Here is a 26,788-nt window from a genome sequence, read left to right as displayed (position 1 = left end):
AATGTTCAAAAGACATTTGGGTAGGAAAGGTTCAAAAGGCTATGGGTCAAAAGGAGGTAAAGGGGATTAGCGTGGATCAGCATCGTGGTTGACATGTGTAAATTGTGCCGGATAGTCTGTTTCCGTGCTGTATCGCTCTGGGATAATGAACTCCGAAGGCAACGAGTGCGTATCACCACGTACTGCTCAGCCTTGCGAAGAAGGCGCGCCAGCGGCTCGACTTCGTTGGGGGATTTGGTATGTCAGCAAAGACGCTTGCAAATTTCTCCAGATGAACGTGGGAGAGTATTCTGACCTGCTGCATCGCAGCCAGGTATGCGGACTCCAATGCACAGGATCGCAGGCGGCTTTAGAGGGTTGTGACTCGGCCGACTTCACCACGGGCGCAACCCATCCATAGAGGACATCTTCCAAAAGGCGGCATTAATCATGCAGGATCCCCGCCATCTGGGACATACTCTCGTCTCATTACTCTCACCGGGGAGGAGATACGGGAGCGGAGAGAACGCCTGAAGATATTCGGTCAACATTTTAAGAACAATTGCTTCCCCTCTGCTGCCAGGTTTCTGAACGGTCCATGAGCCGTGAACGCACTGCGTTATTCGTTTTCTTTACTCCATTTATTTAGTTTCCAAATTATAGTATTTTTATATATTTACATTTTACCACGCATTTCTTATCATACAAGTCAGGGACAATACATCAAATTCTGATTGTTATTCAGTACAGATCAGGACTTAGTTAACACGAAGCCTGACAAATCAGTTCAGGAAGCAGCTATGTAACTATGAGAGAGTGGGACTTCGTATTTTGAAATGCGGTTATTATAATTCTATCCCCCTTTGCCTTCAGGCAAATTCAGCTCCCCCCTCCTACGTACCCACCCAGCTCAAAGCGCCCAATGAAATGATAAGTATGTGGGTGGGCGAGAGTTTAAATTGACAGAGAAACATGGACCGGCGACTGCGGATTAGAGATCGCGGAGGGACGGTCCTCTGTCTGCCCAGACAGCCTCGCCTCCCAGCGGGGAACTCCACCGGCCGGGGGAATTCAGGAGAGCTCTGGGCCCTGCCTGCGCCGAGAGTACCCCTCAGTGCCGCTATTCGCTGCCGAACCGCCGGCTGCCTCCCGCACTCTGGTGCTGGAGCGACGCGGGAGGGTCAGCCGGGACAAGCACTGGACGCCGTGGCCCGCCAGCGGGGGGGACGCAGCGCTCTGCTGCTTTGCCACCAGGAGATGGCGAAGGTGGGGTCCAAAACAGTGGTGATCCTCCTTCTGTGGTGCGCGGCCCTGACAGTTGCCTTCGTGGGGATGACTGGTTACCTGCTGATAGCTGGCGACTGCAGGAAGGTAGGTGGACACCCCACCCTCGCCTTTCAACATCTCTGATGGGATCCTCTGCTTCCTACCCAGCCTCCTCCCTTCGACCCAACGTGTCGCGACCGTCCACCGTCCGTAGGGGAGGTGGGAGCATAATTCCGAACCTCTTTGCATACCCCTAACTCCTCTGCCCTCTCGCCGCTCCCTCGTTGTCAAAGCCGGGATCCCGGAGTGGAATTCCCTGCCAGAGCTCCGGGAGTGCGGTTTGAACCAACGAGGTTGCCTGGCTCCTCAGTACAGTGAAAAGTTGACCTGGGCAACGGGCTCGCCTCGGATACGGTAAAGACCCCACCCTGATCTGTCAAGGCAAGGAGATGTCGGAGGCCAGATCCCATTCAAAACTCGTGTCAATCTCTGTCCCTATCTATCTTTTCCAATGTCTCCGTCTCTAGTACATATAATTCTTTATCTCTCTCTCTTCCCCTCTATTTACCTCTCTTTCTGTACCCCTTTATCTATATCTTTCTACCTTTGTTTCTCTATCGCTCTCATTCACAATTAAACTGGTTAGCCTCCAGACATCACCCGGCATTTGAAATCCATGAAGCAGGAAGGCAAGACAGCGGCTATACTTTATTAGGAGTTTGAAAAGATTTGGCATGTCAACAAACACACTCAAAAACTTCTATAGTTGTACCGTGGGGAGCATTCTGACAGGCTGCATCACCGTCTGGTATGGAGGGGCTACTGCACAGGACCGAAAGAAGCTGCAGAAGGTTGTAAATCTAGTCAGCTCCATCTTGGGTACTAGCCTACAAAGTACCCAGGACATCTTTGGGGAGTGGTGTCTCAGAAAGGCAGTGTCCATTATTAAGGACCTCCAGCACCCAGGGCATGCCCTTTTCTCACTGTTACCATCAGGCAGGAGGTACAGAAGCCTGAAGGCACACACTCAGCAATTCAGGAACAGCTTCTTCCCCTCTGCCGTCCGATTCCTAAATGGACATTAAAGCTTTGGAACCTACCTCACTTTTTTAATATACAGTATTTCTGTTTTTGCACATCATTTTAAATCTATTCAATATACGTAATTGACTTACTTGATTATCTATTATTATGTTTTATTCTATTATTATTATTTTCTCTCTACTAGATTATGTATCGCATTGAATTGTTGCTGCCAGATTAACAGATTTCACGTCATATGCCGGTGATAAACCTAATTCTGATTGTTTAGGAAGTTCTTCGACTTTCTCCCTTGAATCCCAGGAAAGGCGAGGGCTTTACTCCTTGTACAGGTGTCCGTATCATGACAAAGAATGGGACAAAATAACGCTGGCAGGCAAGATTAAGGAAATTCCCAGGGCATTTGATGAATACATTAAGGAGAAGGAGTGTAGAATACTGAGGGTGCCCTTATGAAATAGTCATAGTTATACTTTATTGATCCCGGGGGATCAATAAATCATGAGAGGTAAAGATAGGGTAAGTCTTGGGTTCGGAAATCAAAAACGAGAGGGCGCAGGTTAAAAGTTTGAGGGAAAAGATTTAATTAGAACTTGAGGGACAACATTTCTTTCACAGAGAATAGTTCATCTATTGAATAAGCTGCCCGTGGAAGTGATAGAGGCAGGCGCAGTAATTTCTAATAGACAGTTAGACAGGTTCAGGGATGGGAAAGGTTCAGAAGGTTATTGACCAAACGCTGGCAAATGGGATGACCTTAGATTGGGCATCTTGGTAGGTGTGGACCTGTTGCGCCGAAGGGTCTGTTTCTGGGCTCTATCGTCTCACCCCGCCCTCCTGATCTCTGTGGCCTACACAATTCCCCTGGGTTTTCCGTTTCTCCGCGCCTTCAGCCGCTCCAATTCCTGGAATCCGCTCCCTTGACCTCTCCACCTTGGCTGAAACCGCAGAAGGTGCCGGCCCTTCCCTGGGGTTTACCACGGGTTACTGGTCCGGACAATCAGTTTCGCGCTCTGGGGTGGGGACCGGGACTTGTTCGGTCTCCATTCACCAGGTGGTCCTCAGCTGAGCCCAGGGATAATGCGGGGTGGGTGGGGGAGTAAATGCAGTCGTTGCTGTGGTAGCTCAATATTCAAGAGTGCTTCCCGTACACAAATGGAAAGGAAAACAGAATAATTGTTATCACGAGATTCCGCAGATGCTGGAAATCCAGAATAGCGCACGCAAAATGCGGAAGGAATTCAGCAAGTCAAGCAGCATCCAAGGAAATTAATAAACAGCCGACGTTCCGGCCCAAGACCCTTGATCAGGCCTGCTAAGTTATTCATTTCTAGTCTGGGGTGCTGAAGAAGGGTCTCGACCCGAAGAGTCGACTGTTTACTCTTTTCTATGGACGCTGCCAGGCCCGCTGAGTTCCTCCAGCATTTTGTGTGTGTTGCTTCATTTCTAAATGCTGGTTTACCTGTGAAATACTGTAATTGTTACTCCGGATCCGATGCAATACAAAACAGCCACAGTAAGATAAATAGCCCAGTAAATATAACTATACATTGATTGTTGATAGGAAATTATAAAGTAGTGGTGGTTGAGGCTGTGGAGGGGTTGGTTAGTCAGTGGGTGGAGGTGTTGATCAGTCTTGTCTGCTTGGGGACAGTAACTGTTTTTGAGACTGGTAGTTTTGGCGTGTATGCTACGTTGCCTTTTTCCCCACTAGAAATAGCCCAGAGTTCCACAGTGTGGTGATGAGCCTTGACCTCTGAACCGCCTCCCCAATTCAGAAAACTCTGACTCCACAGAGTTTTTGAAAAAATCCCAACCCTGGTGTTTTTGTCTCCTGGTGATAGGTGGGTACTCCGTGATGGGACATCCCTGGAGAACTGAGCAAGTGGACCGTGCAGTCGGGGCAGGCCTGGGTTTGCACAGCGGAGCCAGCCGTCTCCCTGTCTTCCTGCAGTCATCTCTTTCTCTGGCCGTCCATCCGTATATCTATTGTTTTCACCGTGTTTCTCCATCACTCTATTTCTCTGAATCTCGATTTCACCTGGCTCGTTATTGCCATCCATTTATCTTTTCGTTATCAGTATCTGCCCTTCTCTGTTTTCTGCCTTTCACTGTCCATTTATTTATCTCCCCTTCCTTCTGGCACGTTCTCTCTAACGTTGGCACACTCTTTACCAAGCTGTCTTTATTCATCTCATCCTAACAATCCTTTTTCTTTCACTCTGTTAAGTGTCTAGTTCTGTCCACCGTGCTATTTCCAAGTATCCTCATCTCTCTCCTGTCCTTTCTCCATCCCCATCTGTCTCCCTCTTTCTATTTATCTCTCTGTCTCTCTCTCAATCCTGATGAAGGGTCTCGGCCGAAACGTTAACTCTTTATTCCCATCCATAAATGCTGCCTGACCTGTTGAGCTCCTTCAGCACATTGTGTGTATCTCTCGATCAACCCTAGTCTGCCTCACCCCTCTCTCTTCCCTCTCCCTGTCTCGCTACCCCGCTCCCATTTTTCTTCCTCTGCCCCTTCCCCATCTCCCTGACTCGCTCCCTCTCTCCATGCACCTATTTTCCTCCTTCTCCCCCTCCCTCTCTTTTTCCCACCTCTCGCCCTCCCCCTCCCTTCCGTCCTGTGTCTTATTGCTCGCTGCCTCTCAAAACAAGGCCTTGGTGAGACCACACCTGGAGTATTGTGTGCAGTTTTGGTCCCCTAATCTGAGGAAAGACATCCTTGCCATAGAGGGAGTACAAAGAAGGTTCACCAGATTGATTCCTGGGATGGCAGGACTTTCATATGAAGAAAGACTGGATGAACTGGGCTTGTACTCGTTGGAATTTAGAAGATTGAGGGGGGATCTGATTGAAACGTATAAAATCCTAAAGGGATTGGACAGGCTGGATGCAGGAAGATTGTTCCCGATGTTGGGGAAGTCCAGAACAAGGGGTCACAGTTTGAGGATAAAGGGGAAGCCTTTTAGGACCGAGATTAAGAAAAACTTCTTCACACAGAGAGTGGTGAATCTGTGGAATTCTCTGCCACAGGAAACAGTTGAGGCCAGTTCATTGGCTATATTTAAGAGTGAGTTAGATATGGCCCTTGTGGCTACGGGGATCGGGGGGTATGGAGGGAAGGCTGGGGCGGGGTTCTGAGTTGGATGATCAGCCATGATCATAATAAATGGCGGTGCAGGCTCGAAGGGCCGAATGGCCTACTCCTGCACCTATTTTCTATGTTTCTAAAACACACCCATTTTCTTCCTTCGCTCCTCTCCCTCTCTCAAGTAGAGAGTAGCTGTCTCTCTCCGCCCCGCCCTCCAGTTTTGACTTCAGGTTGCGCGGTTGTCAGCCACTCTCTCGCTTCCTTGGTGAGACTGAGTAGCAGGCGAGGCCCGCATCTACTCCCGATGGTCTCCGCCCGGGGACGAGCCAAGCTCCACCCGTGGGTGGCTCCAGGTAGGCCCACACCGTCCGTGCTCCCATTTTTCGTGTGGGATCGAGCCACGCCGGAAACACGGGGCTGAATCCGCGACCCGGCACCGCGGGGTCCACGGAGAGGCCGAGCACGGCCGTCGCGGGATGACGCCAGCACAGAAGGAGTTAAACTCCCGAGTGCTAAGGGGAGGTTTTCCGAGGGGAACCGCCCTGAGAGACGAGTCACACAGGTCAGTGCCTCAGACTAATTATCTCTGTGCTCACTGCAAGCAGTCAATCTGGATCTCGGCCCAAGCTGTCTAGGGAACAAACCCACACCCAAAGGCTGGCAGAGAGCTGGAACCCGCTCCCCACGGAGGGCCGGGTTCCTAAATCACTCCGGAAGAGTCGTCAGCGCCCGAGTCGAAAGGGAGCGTGAGCACGGACGGGATCGGGAGCGTTGGGCCGAACGGCCTCTGTCTGCGGAACGGCTTGAATGGGTTGAAGTCCCCCTCGCTGCTGTGCGTGCTGGAGGGTGACCCTGTCGTCTTTGATGGGGGAAGGCCGAGTGGTTGAGCAGGGAGTCAGGAGTGGAGAGCAGAGCAGGAGCACTCAGAAAAGAAAAGCAGAGAGGAGAGGGGGGAACAATAGCATTCAGAGAGCCAATCTGCTGAATGAGGGAGAGGCAAGAAAGAGTGAGAGTGCAGGATCAGAGGGAATGCCACAGATAGAGGAAGAAAGATAGAAGATTAAGGGTGAATTTTATTTGTCACATACATTGAAACATAGTGCAAATGTCAAATCCAATCAGCGAGAATTATGCTGGGGCAACACAGCATGCCATGCACACAAAATGCTGGAGGAGCTCAGCTGGCCAGGTAGCATCGAGGAAAAGAGTACAGTTCACGCTGTCAGTGGTGGAGGGAGAGGGCATTAGTAGAGAGAGAGTGTGTGTGTGTGCAAGAGCAGAAGGGCAGAGAGAGGGAAGGTGGGGACAGAGTGAGCAGATGCAGCTGTTAAAGGAGAGAGTGCAGGAGCAGAGAGAGAGGGAGGAAACAGAGAGCCAGTCTATTTGAATAAACAGATGAAATGCGAGGTGGAGGAAACGAAACGGTAGAGTGGGCAGGAGGTGAAAGAAGAGAGTTGTCCTGAGTTCCGATTTGGACAGCAGGATGATGGAGGGGGCACTGGATGAAAGTGAAAGCTCGGGAGAGTGAAACAGGGAGAATAAGCACAGAGGAGTTAGCAGAGAAACTGATGGAGGTGACAGGAGGAGAGAAGAAATGATTTCATTAGCAAGTGGGGGTGAGTGGGTGTGTTGGAAATCAACTGGTCGAAAGGATGGGGGAGAGAGAAAGCCTCCCCGTAGTGAGCCATGTCCTGGGGGGTTGGGAGTAGAATAAAGCCTAATCCCAGAATATCAATCAGGTCTATTATCACTGACATATGTTGTGGAGTTTGTTGTTTTGTCACAGCAGAACGGTACAAGATGTGAAAAAAACAATAAATTTCCATAAGAAATATAAAATATATTCAGTAGTGCAAGAAGAGAGAAAATCATTCATGAGTTCATGGACCATTCAGAAGTCTGATGGTGAAAGGGACGAAGCTGTTCTTAAACTGTTGTATGAATATCTTAAAGCTCCTGTAACTCCTCCCTGATGATAGTGAAGATGACAGGACATGTCCCGGATGGTGAGGACGTTTAATGGTGAATGCCTCCTTTTGAAGGTGTCCTGGATGCTGGGGAGGCTAGTGCCCGTGATGCAGCTGGCTGAATTTTCAACTTCCTGCAACTTTTTCCAATCCTGTGAAGTAACCACAAGATGATGCAGTTAGTCTCTACGGATACCCTGGCATGGTGGAGGCTGTTTATGCAGTATCACGGCCTGTCATGGACTTACAGGAGTGTGTATGTGTGTTGGGAGAGGGGAATGAGGCTTGTTTTACTGTTGTTGTTTGTGTTGCTCGATGTGATCTGTTTTATTGTGGTCTGCGTTGTGTTGTTCTGCTGAACAAGGTGGGCATGCTATGTTGGCACAGAACATACGGGCTGCCCCCCCCAGCACATCCTTGGGTTGCGTTTAGAGTCACAGAGAAGTAAGCGCAGAAACAGGCTCATCTTGTGTTCTGTCGCTGAGCAGCAGTGAACCATCTGATTGGCCTGTCAGAGTTCTCTTTGGGAACTAGTTGACCTGATCTGCATTTCTGATCTGGCTATTGTTCATGATTGCACTTAATAAAAAACAGATCTAGTCCATGCTGTAAAAACATTTAAACTGTCTACGCCCATTGACCTGCACTGGGGTCATAGCGCTCCATATCCCTACTGTCCATGCATCTATCCGAACTTTCCTTAAAAGTTGTAAACAAGCTCGCATGGACCACTTATTCTGGCAGCTGATTCCACACTCTCATGCCCCTCTGAGTGAAGAAGTTTCACCCCATGTTCCCCTTAAACTTTTCACCTTTCACCCTTAACGTATGACCTCTGGTTGTAATCCTACCCAACCTCAGTGGAAAAAGCCTGTTTGCATTTCCCTATCTATACCCCTCATAAATTTTATATACCTTTATTAAATCTCAGGATGTGGAAGCATTGGAAAGGGTACAGAGGAGATTTACCAGGATGCTGCCTGGTTTAGAAAGTATGCATTATGATCAGAGATTAAGGGAGCTAGGGCTTTACTCTTTGGAGAGAAGGAGGATGAGAGGAGACATAATAGAGGTGTACAAGATAATAAGAGGAATAGATAGAGTGGACAGCCAGCGCCTCTTCCCCAGGGCACCACTGCTCAATACAAGAGGACATGGCTTTAAGGTAAGGGGTGGGAAGTTCAAAGGGGATATTAGAGGAAGGTTTTTTACTCAGAGAGTCATTGGTGCGTGGAATGCACTGCCTGAGTCAGTGGTGGAGGCAGATACACTAGTGAAGTTTAAGAGACTACTAGACAGGTATATAGAGGAATCTAAGGTGGAGGCTTATATGGGAAGCAGGGTTTGAGGGTCAGCACAACATTGTGGGCCGAAGGGCCTGTACTGTGCTGTACTATTTTATGTTCTATGTTCATCACTATCTTCTACATTCTAAAGAATACAATCCTAATCTATTCAATCTTTTCTTATAACTCAGGTCCTCCAGTCCCAGCGAGATCCTTGCAAATTTTCTCTGTACTCTTTCAACCCTATCTACATCTTTCCTGTAGGTAGGTGACCAAAACTGCACATAAATTAGGCCTCACTGTCTTGCATAACGTCAAAATAACATCCCATCTCCTGTACTCAATCCATTGATTTATGAAGGGCAATGTGCCTGTGTTTCCTTTACGACCCTATATGCCTGTGGCGCCACTTTCAATGAATTATGTACCTGTATTTCACTGTATGTTTCCAAGTGCATGTGATAAATCAATCTGAAAATTAGCTTTTTGCTGCAACAACACAACAGAACATAAATCATACTTTTCTTACACAACAAAATATAACAACAGTACTGACGGAGGGGAGAGGAGTATAGAGTCTGAGCATAAGGTGTTTGGTGAAGGTGGGAGAGGGGAGGATGGAGGAAGAAGCTAGGAGGTGATAGGTGGAAGAGGTGGTGGGCTGAAGAAGCAGGGGTGCAGTGCTAGCCGGAGCACATCCGGCACATCTTTAAGAAAAAAAGCCGAAATAAACAAGCTAATTAATTAGGTGCTGCCCAGGGTGATTTGAGTATTTCAGAAACTGCTGATCTTCTGGGATTTTTACGCACAACAGACTCTGGAGTTTACAAAGAATGGTGCCAAAAACAAAAAAAAATCATCCAGCGAGTGGCTGTTCTGTGAGCGAAAATATCTTGTTAAATCCACTGGCTTGTTTATTTCGGGTTTTTTCTTAAGGATGTGCCGGACACGCTCCAGTGCGCTCCAGCTAGCACTGCACCCCTGTGAAGAAGGAATCTAATTGGAGAGGAGAGTGGATAATGGGAGAAAGGGAAGAAGGAGGGGAGGTTAAAGGCAGGTGAGAGGGGAACCAGAGTGATGAATTGAAAAAGAAAGGAGAATGAGAGAAATTGCCGAAGATAGAGAAATCGATATCCGTGCCATCAGGTTTAAGGCTACCCAGGCAGAGTATGAGGTGTTGCTCCCGCAGCTGCCTGTGGCTTCATTCTGGCTTTGGAGGAGGCTGTGGACAGACACGTCAGAATGGGAAGTTGAATTTCACCTACTACCTGCCAGCCTGTACTCCTTCCTCTCCCTTCTTATTCCTTCTTATTCGGACCTCTTCCCCCTTCCTTTCCAGTCCTGATGAAGGGTCTTGGCCCGAAATATAGTGACTGCTTATTCCCCTCCATAGATGCTGCCTGACCTGCTAAGTTCCTCCAACATTTTGAGTGTGTGTTGCTCAAGACTTCCAGCATCTGCAGAATCCCTTGAGTTTATGAGAAAATCTGGCAGTGTTTCTTCACAACTAGGCTGTGTTCCCCGGGACACAAGGAAAGACCATTTCCCCTTTGCATGTGGGCTACTCGGCCTCCTGATAACCTCCCCCAACACAAACCCCTGGATCTGAGACCAATCTGACAATGGTGCAGAAATCCCTGCCGTGACTCCTTTAACCTAACAACCTTTAGACCAGGGGCAAAACAACCTGGGGTCTATGGACCCCATGGATAATGGCAGGGTGTGTGGCATAAAAAAGGTTGGGAACCCCTGCCTTAGACCATCACTGTGCAAAGAGTCAGAGAACACTTTGGCACTTTTCCCGTCTAGTCCACCTAAGCTCATCACCCCCACCGGGTATGGGCAGTGGACAACAGCTCGCCAGAGTTCCCTGTCCTGGGCCAGCCTTTCAAGTTGTCCCCAGGTGTTTCCTTCCTCTCCCGGGGGTAAGGTCTCTGAAGCTTTGTTTGGCATTTCTGGAGCACGCCAAATGCTCAAGCCCCATGCTCAACCCTCCCCCTTTCGCAAGCGGGCTTGGGACCATCCAGAGCAGAGTTCATCTAGTCCATTGCTGAACTATGAATCTGCCTAGTCCCATTGAGCTGCTACTGAAATCACACTGTTTTGTTAATGGAACAGTTACAGAGCTGTGCCTCCTTGTAATCTGGATATGATTAACCGGTAAGCACAGAAGGTGAGGGAATTCCCCAAAGTGAGGTAATGGTTTAGTTATTGCACACAGGGAGTCTTGACAGCCTGACACTGTGTTATTTCAGTAATCAAGAGTGCTTCAGTGCACTCTCTTCACCTCTCCACGCAACCCCTGTGGCACATGGTCATCCACGCGACCTCTCCCTGTGCTTGCAGTGGCAGGCCTGGCCCCCTCTGCAAGGGTGGACGGGGAGTGGGGAGTCAAGTCAAAGGACCAAACTCATAGCAATCAGCCCAGTTTAATTTAATGTATAACCCCCCTCCCCACCAGTCTCTGTCTGTCTCCCTCTCTCCTTTAAATCTCTATTATTACACCTTCCACTCTGTACCCCTCTCCCCTATTTCCTTATTTTTCTCACCCTTGCCCTCTCTTTTCACCTCTCCCCCTCCTTATCTCTGTCAAAGCTCCTCACTCTTACTTTCTCTCTTCCCTTTTCTGGATCGACTGGGCTTATCCTCACCGGAATTTAGAAGATTGAGGGGGGAATCTTATTGAGACGTATAAATTCTAAAGGGATTGGACAGGCTAGATGCAGGAAGATTGTTCCTGATGTAAGGGAAGTCCAGAATGAGGGGTCACAGTTTGAGGATAAAGTGGAAGCCTTTTAGGACCGAGATGAGGAAAAACTTCTTCGCACAGAGAGTGGTGAATCTGTGGAATTCTCTGCCACAGGAAACAGTCGAGGCCAGTTCATTGGCTATATTTAAGGGGGAGTTAGATATGGCCCTTGTGGCTAAGGGGATCAGTGGGTATGGAGAGAAGGCAGGTACAGGGTTCTGAGTTGGATGATCAGCCATGATCATACTGAATGGCGGTGCAGGATCGAAGGGCCAAATGGCCTACTCCTGCACCTATTTTCTTTGTTTCTATGTCTCTCCCACCTCTCTCCCCCTTCCTCACTCAATTCTTTTTCCTCCTCCCTTTTTCTTCCCTTTTCCTTCCCTTTTCTCCTCCTTTCTTTATGTCTTGTCTCAGTCACTCTCAGGGATCACATATCCTTCACTCTGAACTCTCACAGACACAAGTCTTCCCTGCCCAGCCTTTCCCCAGAAGACAACTCACCCATTTCAGCTGTAAACTGAGTAATGAACCAAGCTCCATGCCAATGCCCTCTATAACTGAAGTTCAACTTCCCTTCTTTTTTTATTCAAATTCCTCACAATAACATGAGCTGCAGACAAAGGGGAACCAGCAATTTTGCTTTGAGGATTTCCAGAAGGTATTGGTTTATTATTATTGCATGCACCAAGATACAGTGAGAAGGTTTTCACCACTCATTCTACCTTTGCTGCCATTCGCAGTACAGAATCGGTATAGGTAAGTTGTGAAGAAGCATAAGAAAGCTATGGGGGATAGTGATAGGTTAGTGAGAGGGCAAATAGAGTACAGTGCAGGAGATGGTTAAACTCTTCATTCTGAAAAGAAAAATATGAAAAAGTAATCTACAAAGGGGAGGACTTGGACATTAAATTCTAGATAAGTAAGCCGTTCTAAGGACGAGTCTCTGCATGAAATATCGATTGTTTATTTCCCACCATAGGTGCTGTCTGACTTGTCGAATTCTTCCATATTTTGTACAGTTTGCTGAGGATTTCCAGCATCTGCAGAATTTCTTGTGTTAGCGAAAAGCTTTTGTTTGCATGCCATACAGGCAGCTCATTCTGTACGTAACACATTGAGAGAGTACAGACAGAAAACAGTAGATGAGAATCACGGACCGGCACATTAGCATAGCAATTATAATAAATGATAAAGGCATCCGTTAGTCTTGCGAGACCGTGGATCTGCGCCTGGAAAGTCTTCACTCTCCAGGGCACAGGCCTGGGCAAGGTTGTATGGAAGACCAGCAGATGCCCATGCTGCAAGTCTCCCCTCTCCATGACACTGATATTGTCCAAGGGAAGGGTATTAGGACCCATACAGCTTGGCACCAGTGTCGTCGTAGAGCAATATGTGGTTAAGTGTCTTGCTCAAGGACACAACATGCTGCCTTGGCTGGGGCTCGAACTCACGACCTTCAGATTGCTAGTCCAATGCCTTAACCACTTGGCCACGTGCCCACTCCATAGCAATTAATATATTGCTACTACTGCACCAGAGACCCAGCTTCGATTCTGCCGCTGTTTGTGAGCAATTTGTACACTTTCCCCATGACTGCGTGCTTTCCTCCGGGTGCTCCGGTTTCCTCCCACATTTGAAAGGTGTGAGTCAGTCGGTTAAATGGTCACATGGTGTAATTGGGTGGTGCGGGCTCATTGGGGCCAAAGAACCTGTTAATGTGCTGTATCTCTTTTTTGAAAAATAAGTCTTTTATTAGATTAGATGTATTTATTAGTCACATGTACATCAAAACATAGTGAAATATGTTGATTGTGTTAACAAGCAACACCGATCTGATGAAACTTGGGGGCGGGGCATAGTGGGCAGCCCGTAAGTAGCGTTACAGTTATAGAGAAAGTACAGTGTGGGAAGACAACAAACATGCAAGGGCCAAGACGAGGCAGACTGGGAGATCAAATAGTCGTCTGTAGTGTATGAAAGGTCTGTCCAAGAGTTTAGTAACAGCAGGGAAGAAGCTGTCCTTGAGTCTGGTGGGACGTGCCTTGTATCTTCTACCTGATGGGAGTGGGGGAGCAGTGAATGTCCGGAGTGGGTTGGGGTCTTTGATTATAGAACATAAAACGTAGAACAGTGCAGCACACGAACAGACCCTTCAGCCCACAATGCTGTACTGGACCAAACAACTTAGTAATCGAATGGATAAGCAAACTAATCTATCCTGCTTGTCGTCTCTCCATATTCTACCATTTTCCTCACATTCATGTGCCTCTGTAAGCATCTCTTAAAAGTCTCTAATGTTTCGGTCTCTGTCACCACCTCAGGCAGCACGTTCCAAGCACTCTGTGTTTTTTAAAAACAACTTGTTCCTCACACCCCCTTTGAAATGACCCCCTCTCACTTTAAACACATACCCTCCAGAATTAGCCATTTCAATCCAGGGGAAAAGATATTGACTGTCTGTTCCGTCTACGCCTCTTATGAACCTCTATCAAATCTCCCCTCAGCCTCTGCCACTTCAAATAGAACAACCCAAGTTTATCCAACTTCTCGTTATAGCACGTGCCCTCTCATCCAACCAACATCCAGGTAAACCTCCTCTGCACCATCTCCAAAGCCTCAGCATTCTTCTTATAATGGGGTGACCAGAACTGTATGCAATACTCCAGATGGGGCCTAGCTAGAGTTTGAAAAGCTCTAACATAGCTTCCTGACCTTTGAACTCAAAGCTTTGACTAATAAATGCAAGCCACCTGTGTGCCTTGTTAACTACCCTATCATGAGGAATGAGAAATTAGACAAAGGCGATGGAGGCCTGATTACTCTGGACGTTTTGCGCCAAAGGACCTTTTCCCTGCCCTGTGACTCTTTGACTCTACCGCTAACAGTTTCAATAGCTTTATCAGCATCTTTTATATAAATTATGAAACCTGTCCTCAGCACAGACACCCCGTTAGATCTTGCCAAGCAAAGAAAGGCCTGCTTACGCCTGCTTCCAGCTACTCTACAAGCCGAACTTCGAGCTACATCAGAAGATCACCTCCCACACCATCAGGTTTTCTGTTTCACAATATCCCTTGATGTGGCAACCTTATCAAAAGCCTCATGGAAATCTAAACCTTGTGATTCTTTGAACACACATTTTCAAAGAACAATAAACTGGCCAAACGCATTTATGATGTGTCCCGGCGCATCCGCGGATGGGCTGGGACACGTTATCAGTGTTTTGGTTGTTGAACATCGGACACTCTCACCCAAGTGACCGAACCAGGGTTGATCAGGCCTTGGCTTGCGGCTTAATAGGTCCCACCTCTTGATCCATATCCATCTAGAGTCTCACTTAGCACCCTCTGATGGTCCTGACGGCTCTTTTCTTTGCAGGTCTTGTAATGTCAAGGAGAGAGTAGGTTCTGTACAGCGAGCAGCCATCAAAATCTCGACAACTCACCTCGCATCGTGCCCTCCTCCCCTGTCCCTGGCACTGCTCTACCAGCTCCTGGTATTTGGGTTTCTTACATTCACACACCACCTCAATTCGGTCTTCCCAAGCCACTGTCAGTTCCACCATGACCACCTGCTTTGAAACCTCTGAGAGAATGACCATGTCAGCCCTCAGGGATGATGAAGCGATGAAGTTTGGGAACTTCAATTGCTTGCCAAGTTTAACTTTCAGTTGCCACTCAGACAGTGTGGTGAGCAAGCCTGCTGCGAATCTGAGCTGAGGCTGTGGTCTCCAGCTTTGATAAAGGCTATGGACTCTCTGTCGTGAATGGCTGAGGGGATATCCCTTCCACAAAACAATGTTGACATGCCCAGTCACCATAAGTTTCATTTAGTGCCCTGCGATAAGGGCTTAAATAAATATGGATTTGTCCTAGGTTAAACATGCACTTTGGACGAAGAAATGGAAGTGTTGACTATTTTCTAAATGGAGAGAAAATACAAAAACAAAATGAGCTCAAGGGGATTTGGGAGTCCATGTGCAGGATTCCCTAAAGGTTTATTTGCAGGTTGAGTCAGTGGTGAGGAGGGCAAATGCAATGTTAGCATTCATTTCAAAAGGACGAGAATATAAAAGCAAGAATGTAATGTGCAGACTTTAGAAAGTGCTGATGAGGCCTCACTTGGAGTATTGTGAGCAGTTTTTGGCCCTTTATCTTGGCAAAGATGTGCTGCAATTAAAGACGTTTCAAAGGAGGTTCACAAAAATGATTCCGGGATTACGCAGCTTGTCATATGAGGAGTCTTTAGCTCTGGGCCTGTATTCACTGGAATCCAGAAGAATGAGGGGTGACTTAATTGAAACCTATCGAATGGTAAAAGGCCTTGATTGACTGGATGTAGAGAAGATGTTTCCTATGGTGGGAGTGTCTAAGACCAGAGGACACAGCCTCAGAATAGAGGGACGTCCTTTTAGATTGGAGATGAGGAGGAATTTCTTTAGCCAGAGAGTGGTGAATCTGTAGAATTCAGCAGCTGTGGAGGCCAGATGTTTACGCATCTTTAAGGCAGATAGATTCTTGATTAGTCAGGGCATGAAGGGATATGGAGGAAAGGCAGGAGATTGGGGCTGAGAGGAAAAATGGATCGGCCATGCTGAAATGGCAGACCAGACTCGATGGACCAAGTGGCCTGGTTCTGTTCATAGATGTTATGAACTTATGGTCTCATGGTCTTATAATGTTAAGGTGACTGTACAAAAGTACAGGGGTGATGTGAGAGGTAAGTGTTTTACAGAGAGTGGTGAGAGAGGCAGTTACGTTAGGGACGCTTAAGAAGTTGCTAGACAGCACATGGAGGAGAGAAAAATTGGGGGCTTTGTAGGGGGAATGGGTTAGATTAATCTTAGAGTAGGTTAAAAGTTCAGCACAGTGTTTTTAATGGCTTAAAATTATTTCTTGAAGGTTTGTGTTAAGATAACTGTTTCCTGCTTTCTGTTTCCTTTTTTTCATAAAAAAAGAAACGTTATTTTCCTCTCCAGTGGAATCTTCCCCAGACTTGGGGAGTTTTGGAAAATTAAACCCAAAAGAACTATCTCACCAGGATGCTCCTGTCCCATGTTCTATAGTGCAGGGAGTTTCCAGCTCAGTGAGAGCTAAGATTGCAAAGAGGTCCCATCTGTGGTTTTGTCTCTGAGACACGGAGAACATACAACAGACAATACACCCCAGTAGTTTGGGTCGGCACAGTAGCATAGAGGTTAGCGTAATGCTATTGCAGCCCCACCAACACGGGTTCAAGTCCTGTCGCTGTCCTTGGAGTTTGTCCGCTCTCTCCGTGACCACACGGGTTTTCATGGGAGGTGTATGGAGGGATATGGTCCGTGTGCAGGTCAGTGGGACTAGGCAGAAAATGGTTCAGCACAGCCAAGAAGGGCCAAAAGGCCTGTTTCTGTGCTGTAGTTTCTATGGTTCTATGGTTCTCTGGATGCTCCAGGCACTTTGTTGGTGCAGAAAGCATGATGCTACTTTCCGGTTGTCTAATCTTTGGACTGTGTTGGTTGTTGACACAAATGACACATTTCACTGTATGCTTCGATCTTCTGATGTACATGTGACAAATGAGGCTAATCTTTAACAACAGTAAGCTACTGGAAAAAAATGTGGCTTAACATAATTATGGTTAATACTTCCTCCTTATCCATCAATAAAGATTACTGTTTGGCAGAGAACAATGCTGAAGAAACTCCTCAGAGGAATTGAGCAATGTGCAGTTGTGTGGGTCAGAGTCGCAGAAGTAGTTGTTTCACTTTGTGAATGGAATTCCCTGGCTGAGGTACGTTATCAACATCTGCATGCTGGTGTAGCAGTCAGCATAGTGCTCCTACAACATCAGCCACTTGGGTCAATTCCCACTGCTGTCTGTAAGGAGATTATACATTCTCCCTGTCACTGCGTGGGTTTCCTCCGTGTGCTCTGATTTCCTCCCACATTCCAAAGATGTACTAGTAGGTTAATTGATCACATGCGTGTAATTGGGCAGTGCAGGCTTATTGGGCTGGAAGGGCCTGTTACCGTGCTGCCATCGTCATTATGTGCCGTGTTGCATGAATTGGGCGATCATGGTCTTACCATGATCAAGACGGTTCTTGGCAATTTTTTCTATGTTAGTCATTTGCCAATGCCTTCTGGGCAGTTTCTCTACAAGACTGGTGAACCCAGCCATTCTCAGTACTATTCAGAGATTGTTTGCCTGGCATCAGTGGTTGCATAGTCAGGACTTGTGATCTGCACCGGCTGCTCATTCGACCATCCACCACCTGCTCCCATGGCTTCACATGAGTCTGATCGGGGGAGAGGCACTAAGCACATGCTACAGCTTGCCCAAAGGTGACCTGCAGGCTAGCAGAGGGAAGGAGCACCTTACACCTCCCTTGTTAGAGATATATCTCCACCCTGCCACCTGTATCTCTCCATCCCTGGATATTCATGTGTCTACTGAACAGCCTCTTTAACTCCACTATTGTATCTGCTTCCAACACATTCCTGGCCATGTGTTCTGGGAGCCCTCACTCTCTGCCATGCATATCTCCTTTACACTTCCCCCTCTCACCTTAAATGTGCGTCCTCTAAATTCTTAATGTTTCTGCTCCGGGGAAAAGATTCTGAATGTCTACTTCATCTCCACCGCCAAAATTTTATAGACTTCTGTCAGGTTTCCCCTCAGCTTCTGAAACTCCAGAGAAACAACCCAGGTTTCCAGGTTTGTCTATCCTCTCCATGCCCTTTAATCCAGGCAGAACCCTGCTAAAGTTCTCTCCAAAGCCGACACATTCTTCCTGTAATGGGGCAACCAGAACTGTACACAGTACTTCAAGTGCGGCTTAACCAAGGTTGCAAAGTGACTCCTGACTCTTCCACTCAGTGCCCGATCAGCGGAGGAAAGCATGTCTTTGCCTCCAAGACCCCGGGATTCCTCTGTGCATCAAAGCTCTTTCAGAGGCAGCAAAAAGAGTAGACAGAGTCCATAGAGGCTAGTTCCTGTGCTGTGAAGAGCAGTGTTAGCTGCTCTCTGCGGTCACATGCAGAGAAGTTGCCACACCAAGCCGTTATGCATTCAGACAGAATGGTGCATCAATAGAAATTGGTTAGGGTCGATGGGAATATGCAGTATTTCTTAATGCTGCTGAGGATGTTTTGTTGTTGTTTCTAATGGCAGCGGTTTTTCTCTTCACACTTCAAATAGATTTTTGTCAGCTCATGGCCGCATCAAAGGTCTGCAGCAAAGCCGTCTCAGATCTTGGTGAGAGGCCATGTTTGGCTAGGCAGAGGATGTTCCTGGGTTTGGGCACCACAGCGGCAAGCTGGGTTCGTCTGGCGCCCCCTCGGTGTAGTGTTTGCGCTGTTTTAGCATGTCCACTTCTGAGTCTATTTGCAGCTGTCCAGTTTTTTTTCTGGTAGCTGTAGCAAAGCCCGGGAGGAGCGAGGTGGGGTCGTCGAGCAGATCTCTGCTGGGGGAGGCAGGGGCCGTGTTGGTGTGCCAGTATTGGTGCCGTTTAATGTGTTCCTCATAGGACTCGAGGTTTTTCAAGCTGTAGAAAGGTTTTCGGGATTTGCAAGTAAGAGAACTTTAAAACCAATTTAAAAAGATACAGGAAGCCAACGCAAAATAGTTCGGATGGAAGTGATATGTTCCCTCAAGGTGGGATACGAGGTTCAAGTTTATTACAGGGTGAGAATAGCCACCTCACTTTCTAAGGTCCAACAGAGGCAAGTACCTTGGGTAGATGCTGTTACCCAGAGACACAAGGGTGGTGACTGTCCACTTCCCCCCACAGATGTTCCCCGACCTGCTGAGTTCCGCCAACACCTTTGAGTGTAGATGTTGATTCCTGAGACTTGGGAAGGGCGGTGGGGGTTGCGCGATGGGAAGAGGTGGCGGCTTCTCTGGATACATGTTATTATTTGTTAATTTATTTGTGGTGATATTACTTTGTGTTGAGTGTGAGTATGTACTGTATTGTGCGCCTTGGTCTGGAGGAAAGTTGTTACGTTTGGCAGTGTAGATGTACACAGTTGAATGACAATGAACTTGAACTTGAAGCCAATTGGCCCCAGACTTGCAGAAAGAATGAGGCCTCTGTGTAGTGCTCAGGACTCTGAGGGACGGGTGGATGCTGACCACTGCTGGCTCAGACTGAGGGAGCCGGTATCTGGTGACAGGACAACTTCCCAGGAAGGGAGAACAATTTGGGTCTCGATTTTGGGAGTGCCTGAGTGAACTTTGACAGCGATGCACAATTATTAGTGCAAAGATTGCTCTCAGGATATATCAGCCCTATTCCAGTGGAGGTTCCTGCAGAGTCTGTCAGTGGACCCCATCCGCTGGTAAAGGGGCATGTTCAAAGTCACATTTGTTATCAGAGTGCTTATAGGTTACCATATACAGTACTACCTTGAGATTCATTGTCTTGCAGGCATTTACAGTAAAATAAAATGTGATAGAAGTTACAAAGATCTATACACCAACAAAGACTGGCAAACAACCAATGTTCAAAAGAAGACAAGTTGTACACACAACAAAAATAATAATAATACTGAGAATGAGAGTGGTAGAATCTTTGACAGTGCATCTGTAGGTCACACAGTCAGTTGCGCTGAGTGAAGCTATCCATGCTGGTTCAAGAGCCTGATGGGTATAGGGTAATAAATGTTCCTGGACCTGGTGGTGTGGGACCCCTGCCTGATGCTGGTGATGAGAGGAGAGCATGGCCCGGATGGTGGGGGTCCTTGATGATGGACGCTACTTACTTGTGGCAGTGCTGCTTGTAGATGTGTTCAGGAGTGGGGAGGGCTCTGCCTGTGCTGGGCTGGGTTGTGTCTACTACTTTCTGTAGCCTTCTCTGTTAGTTTCAATTGTACTGGCCAGCGTGCTGGGAGTTCCTGAGTGGCAGTTAAAACTATATTCCATTTCTGATAAAAAAAATCCACTCAAAATTGGCAGCATGTCTCTACGTTCAACTGAAACTTGTGTGGGAGTGCAAGGAACTTCACAAGGGAATGTACATCAAGCACTTATACTCGCTGTCTCTGATTAAGATCCTCGGCAGTCTCGGGGTTTCCCCTGCATGACTGACTGTTGGAGGGACATTTCCTTTGGACGAGCCCCTTCCATCTAAATCACTGGCCAGCTCCCAGTGTTCAGCCTGGCCTCCAAACTGAAATGAGACAGGTTTTGATGCAGGTTTGAGTTTTGCAAGGCTTGGGTTTCTTTATTTATTTTGTGATACAGCGTGGAACAGGCGGCTCTGGCCCTGCGAGCCATGATGCTCCAAAACCCCAATTCAAGCTAATCTAATCACAGGACTATTTACAATGACCAGTTAACCTACCGACCGTGGGAGGAAACTGCAGCACCTGGGAAATCCCGTGCATTCCATGGGGAGGACATACAGAGCCTCCTTACAGAACAGCGCCGGAATCAGACTCCGAGCTCCAGGATGCCCCGAGCTGTAACAGCTATGTGCTAACTGCTATTACTGTGGTGCCCCTTTTCAATTCCCTCCATTTCACATGGAGGTGTTGCCGCAGAGGCACGCAGTAGTACAGCACAGAAAGGGGCTCTTCAATCTCCCTGCTGACCATCAATACCAGGTTCCTCACATTTATCGCCATTAGAATCAGGTTTATTGTCACTGACGTATTTTGTGAAGTGTGTAGTTTTGTGGCAGTGGTGCAGTGCAGAAATAACAAATTACTATAAGTTACAGTGGAAAAAAAATTGAGTTCAAAAGAGGAACAGAGAGGTAGTGTTAATGGGGTTATATCCCATTCAGAAGTTTGAGAGCAGAGGGGAAGAAGCTGTTCCTAAAATGCTGAGTACGGCTCTTCAGCCTCCAGTACTTCTTTTCCCCTGATGTGAAGAAAGCACATCCCAGATGGTGAGGGTCCTTACGATGGATGCCACGTCCATGAGGCACTGCCATTGGGAAGATGTACTCAGTGGTGGAGAGGGTGTAGCCCTAATGAATTTGGCTGAGTGTACAACTCTCTGAAGCCTCTTAAAATCCTGTGCATTGGTGTCTCCATCCCAGATGGTGATGCAACCAGCCAGAATGATCTCCACGGTAAATTGCAAGAGTCTTTAGTGACATACAATATCTCCTGAAATTCCTAACGAAATATAGCCACTAGCATGCCTTCTTTGTGTTTGCATTAATTGTTGGACTCAGGATTGATCTAACACAAGTTTCCATCAGGACTTGGTCGTTAACCATATAAATAGGTAAATTGGTTTAATATTGTCACGAGCTGAGGTACAGTGAGAAACTTCTTCTCAAAGCCGTCTATATGGATCAGTTCATCCCATCAGTGCATCGAGGTAGTACAATGAAAAACCAGTAACAGAATGCAGAATAGTGTTCCAGTTACAGAGAAAGTGCACTGCAGGGAAACAATAAGGTGCTAGGACAATGTGAGGTAGATTCTGAGGTCTATATTCATCCAGATAACTCTTAAATGTTGTCATGCTATCCGCTTCCACTCACGCAGTTTGATTCAGATTCAAACCACCTTTAGCAGTAGCGAAAAGCCTCTTGCAGGTCTGTTGAGGTCACACGCTGGCCGGACTGGGGTTGTGTACAGGACAGGCTGGAGTTATAGTCATACTCCTCCCTCTGAGTGAATCTGTTGCCCCTCAATCCCTTTTTAAATCCTTCCCTGCTCACCTTAACCTTTGCCCTGTTTGTTTGTTTTTTTCCCTGGGATAAAGCCTGTGCATTCATCCAATCTATGGCCCTATGATCTTATACACTTCTCTAAGGTTATCCTTCAGTCTCCTGCACTCCAAGGAAAGCAAGATTCTCAAGTGAAGACTCTTCAGCTGACAATCTACCTTGTTATGATTGTGCACCTTGTTTACCTGCATTGCCCTTTCTCAGTATCTGCTACACTTTACTCTGCATTGTTATTATTTTATCATGTTCTACCTCAATACATTGTGTAAAGATTTGTTCCGTAGGAACAGCATGCAAGACGAGCTTTTCACTGTACCTCAGTACTTGTAACATGAAAAAAAAACAACTCTAAGTCCCAGGCTATCCAACCTCCATAACTCAAGCCTTCATATTTTGGAGGATCATTGTAAAGGTGGCACCTTAGCATAGCGGTTAACCCAGTGTTATACACTGCCAGCAATGGGGGTCGATTCACACCACTGTCTGTAAGGTGTTTCTACATCTTTCCCATCACCATGTGGGCTTCCCCCAGGAGCTTCTGTTTCCTCCCACATTCCAAAGACGTATGGGTGAGGGTTATTGAGTTCTGGGCATGCTTTGTAGGTGCCAGAAGCATGGCAACACTTGCAAGGTGCTCCTAACACATCCTTGGACTGTTTGTTATTGACCCAATCAATGCATTTGATTGTACGTCTCGATCTACATGTGACAAATAAAGCTAATCTTTAAATCTTCTCTGAACTCTTTCCACCATTATAATCTTTCAGTATCTCCAGCCCTCCATCCAGTCATTCACTGACTTCTGTCTCCAGTTTCCAGCTTCCCATCCCTCTCTGCAATCTCCCAATATCACCTTCCACCTCAACAGTATTCCACTACATTGATCTCTCTCTCCCCCCCAATCTTCCACTAGTCTCTGGCTGTCTCTCTCATCTTCCACTACATTGATCTCCCTCTCTCTCTCTCTCTCTCTCTCCAATCTTCCACTAGTCTCCATCTGTCTGTCTCTCTCATCTTTCACTACCATTATCTCTCTCTCTCCAGTTGTCCATTGTCTCCCTCCCTCTGCAATCACTGAGGCTCCAGCTTTACTGCTCCACCCTGTTGTTAATCGTTCTCACCCTTGGGCTATGGAAGTGCTCGGTGTACAGTTCTGGGGTGGGATGACCAATCCCGTGTCTTGTGACGGGGGTTGAATGGAAAAGGTGGGGCAATGTCACCAAGCCATTGCTATTCCATAGCACCATGTATCTCCATGCCAATAATTGGGTGTCTCCCCATTGCAGGACTGCAAGCCACACTCTGACAACAGGCCTTTGGAAGGTAAGTTGTTGCCCAGCCTCCCTCTGCTTATTTATTTTTTTGCTTCATGTGCAAGGTCTTCTCCGGCTGTGAATCAGGAGAAAGCTTTGGGTCATGTGCCGCTGTTCTGCTCTGGGATCTTGCTGTGTAACAAGTTCCCCGTTGTCCAGCCCTCACTGGGATCTTGCTATCCTTGTGTGCTTCCTGCTCTGGGATCTTGCTGTGCTGTGAGTTACCCACTGTTCTTCCCGCTCTGGGATCTTGCTGTGCAGCGGCACCCCTGAACTTCCTACTGTGGGATCTGGCTGTGTTGTGTCACCCATTGCCCTACCACTCTGGGACCTGGCTGCGGAGTGCTGCTGTGCTTCAGCCCCTGCCATTTCCTCCGCTCTGCACCACAGATTGTCCTTTCCTCTGGATCTTGCCATGCAGTGTTGGCTGTATTGTTTTGCTCCCACTTGGGATCCTGCCGATGACGCCAAAATGTTTCATGGAAAGAATAGGTTCTCAGACCCAACTTGATGAGACAGAGAGACAGCAACCCACCAATATTTACTTAGGACAACAAAACAGCATTTATTCGGACAGAACAGAGCTGGCATTTAAAATGCACATCTAGGCATGCACAGGCCCCTCTCACAGCAGAACACCTCACACTCAGACAGTAGTTCAAAACCCTGTCTTATCCAGGATCTTGTTGTGCAGTAGTTCACACTCTGTTCCTCAGCGAAACCTTGCATTGAATTTCACATCAAGTCCACTCCCTGCTTCTGGGGTATGTCCCTGCCGCTGGGAACCAGCTACTTAGCAGGCCACATCCTGGGCACCCAGAGCACCAGGATACCTGATGTCAGATCAACCCCCTGGGATACTGCTGCACATTAGGCCACACACCATCCCTGCTGCCCGTCACGCCACATCCCCAGATCTACTGGGGCAGTAAGTTACCCACCATCCTAACTCTCCCAGGAACTTGCTTTTCATTGGTAAACAGGTTCCCTCTCCCCACTCCCACTGGATGAATCCGTCCAGTCTGTCACATGCTGTCCCTACCTCTTCTGGAATCTTTCTGTGCATTATTCCATCCTGCTCCAAGGATCTTGCTGACCAAATTTTCACACCCTGTGGGACCTTGCTGCATAGCTCACACTGTCCCTGCACCAGTTCCCTCTCCAAGACTTCGCCGTGCAGCAGTTCAAATCTTGGGATCATGCTGTGCACCCTACTTCCCCATGTGATCTTGTTTTGTATTTCACACCCAGTCCACCTACCCTCTTCTGAAATCTCACCCCTCTGGGATCTTGCTGTGCCATGGATCACACCCATTACGCTCTGGGGATCTTGCTGATGGAGCTCCCCCATTGGGTCCACATCATTGACTCACCCTCTCCGTTACAGGTGGGACAGATGAAGCCAATCACACCGGACAGCAGTTCACTCTCCCTACCCCAGCAGGCAGTCAGCCTCCGCACAGGACGGACCCATACAAAGGAGGTAAGCATGATGATCAGCAGCCAGAGCCCAGGCACAAAGCAGGGATGTGGGGCAGAACCGCCCCTCCCCAGAGTTCAGGGGTCTGCCTGGGCCCGGCAGGACAGGACGTTGCAGGAAGAGGAGCTGCTGCTCTTCCCTCTGGGACTGAAGAGTATAGATCATGAATGACACACCCCCACCCTCAGGTCAGGTTACCCCACAGCCTCCAGCAACCGCAGTGCCTCACTGACCCCTCTCTCCTCAAGAGGACCAGAACACAAAGGCAAGGATGTAATGCTGAGTCTTGATAAAGTATTGTTCAGAACACATTTAGCTTATCGTGAGCAGTTTTGGGCCCCATATCCAGGCAATGGAGAGGAGGTTCGGTAACAAAAATGTTAACTATGAGGAGGGTTGGATGTCTCTGTGCCTTTACTTGCTGGAGTATAGAAGAATGAAAAAGGCTTAGATAGAGTGGATGTGGAGGGGCTGCTTTCAATAGTTCAGCAGAAAGCACTGACTCAGAATAGAAGGATGCCTTCTTAGAACAGCGGCGAGGAGGAATTTCTTTAACCAGAGGGCAGTCAATCTGTGGAATTAATTCATTGACACAGGCCGCTGTGGAGGCCAAGTCATTGGGTGTCTTTAAAGCAGAGTTTGACAGACGAATAAACTCTCCTCGGGCTTCCATCTGGGTACAGGTATCGATTATAACCGATATGAAGAAGATGGTAGAGCTTGTCCTTGAAATGTTGGTGGGGGTGTTTATTGATCCCGTACGCTGGGAAAGCACTAGATCCTTTTTCAGAAGTCTGTGGGTTCCTGGTTAGTAAAGGCATCAAAGGTTACAGAGGCAGGAGAGGAGTTGTACTGCGGCCAATCACCAAGTGAGAGCACTTAGATTCACACTCAAGATTAAAAAGGTGGCGCTTCACGGCGGTTTTTTCAGAGTTGGACTTTGACCAGTCTCTGAGCAGGATTCATTAGGGACGGTGAATAAAAATAAGGCAGGTGCAAGCGGAGTGGCCATTGTTGTGAGTGTGTCAGTGTTGCAGTGGCTTTGGCTCATCGGGCTTGAGCAAGTTAAGTATCTGGTACGTTTCTCTTTTCCTTCTTGATTCCTCATTCCTTGTCTGTTGGGGGATACCTGTGCATTTAGAATGGCTCCGAGAGCGGGGTTTTGTTTTGTGTGAGAGTTCTAGGAACTCTTGGAGACCAGCTGCAGCTCCTCAGGGAACGTTCTAAGGAACTGGAGCTGCAGCTTGATGACCTACCGCTCATACGGGAGAATGAGGAGGTGATAGACAGGAACTACGGGGAAGTAGTCACCCCTGGTTTTCAGGAAGCAGGTAATTGGGTGACTGATAGAAGGAAGGGAAATGGGAATCCGGTGCATAGTACCCCCGTGGCCATTCCCCTCAATAATATGCATACCACCTTGGATGCCATTGAGGAGTGCGACCTGCCATAGGGAGCCACAGCAACTGGGCCTCGGGCAATGAGTGTGGTGTTGTGGCTCAGAAGAGAGGGGAGGAGGATTGCAGTGGTAAAAGGAGATTCCATAATCAGAGGAACGGAGACAAGATTCTGTGAGCACAATAGAGACACTCGGATGGTATGTTGCCAGAAGCAGGGATGTCTCAGATCGGATCCATGGTATTCTGAAGGAGGAGGGTGAGCAGCCAGAAGTCTTGGTGCATAGTGGCACCAATGACCTAGTAGGAGAGGTGAGGAGGTCCTGAAGAAAGATTTTAGGGTGTTGGGGAGAAAGGTGAAAAACAGAACCTCCAGGGTAGTAATCTCTGCATTAGAGGGGGCAAGAATAGGACGATTTGGCAGAAACTGTCTGTCTAAAGAACTGGTACAGGGGGCAGGGGTTCAGATCTCTGGATCATTGGCATCTCTTCTGGGGAAGGTATGATCTGTACAAAAGAGATGGGTATGCCTGAACTCAAGG

At 47.7% G+C, this 26,788-nt stretch overlaps 1 protein-coding gene across 1 annotated transcript in view; it reads left to right on the top strand.

The window, feature by feature from the left end:
- The first annotated feature begins 1,084 nt into the window (after nucleotides 1-1,084).
- LOC140198270 (tumor necrosis factor-like) overlaps nucleotides 1,085-26,788 on the top strand; it is a 38,357-nt gene continuing 12,653 nt past the window's right edge. Inside the window, exons 1-3 of the mRNA XM_072259328.1 lie at nucleotides 1,085-1,350; nucleotides 23,343-23,379; nucleotides 24,757-24,852. Coding sequence (XP_072115429.1) covers nucleotides 1,237-1,350; nucleotides 23,343-23,379; nucleotides 24,757-24,852 — 247 coding nt within the window. The 5' untranslated portion in view covers nucleotides 1,085-1,236. The remainder of the gene's footprint in view (nucleotides 1,351-23,342; nucleotides 23,380-24,756; nucleotides 24,853-26,788) is intronic.

The sequence above is a fragment of the Mobula birostris genome, chromosome 5 (assembly GCF_030028105.1).
Source record: "Mobula birostris isolate sMobBir1 chromosome 5, sMobBir1.hap1, whole genome shotgun sequence".
Taxonomy (NCBI): domain Eukaryota; kingdom Metazoa; phylum Chordata; class Chondrichthyes; order Myliobatiformes; family Myliobatidae; genus Mobula; species Mobula birostris.
This window is presented reverse-complemented; position numbering and strand designations above follow the sequence as displayed.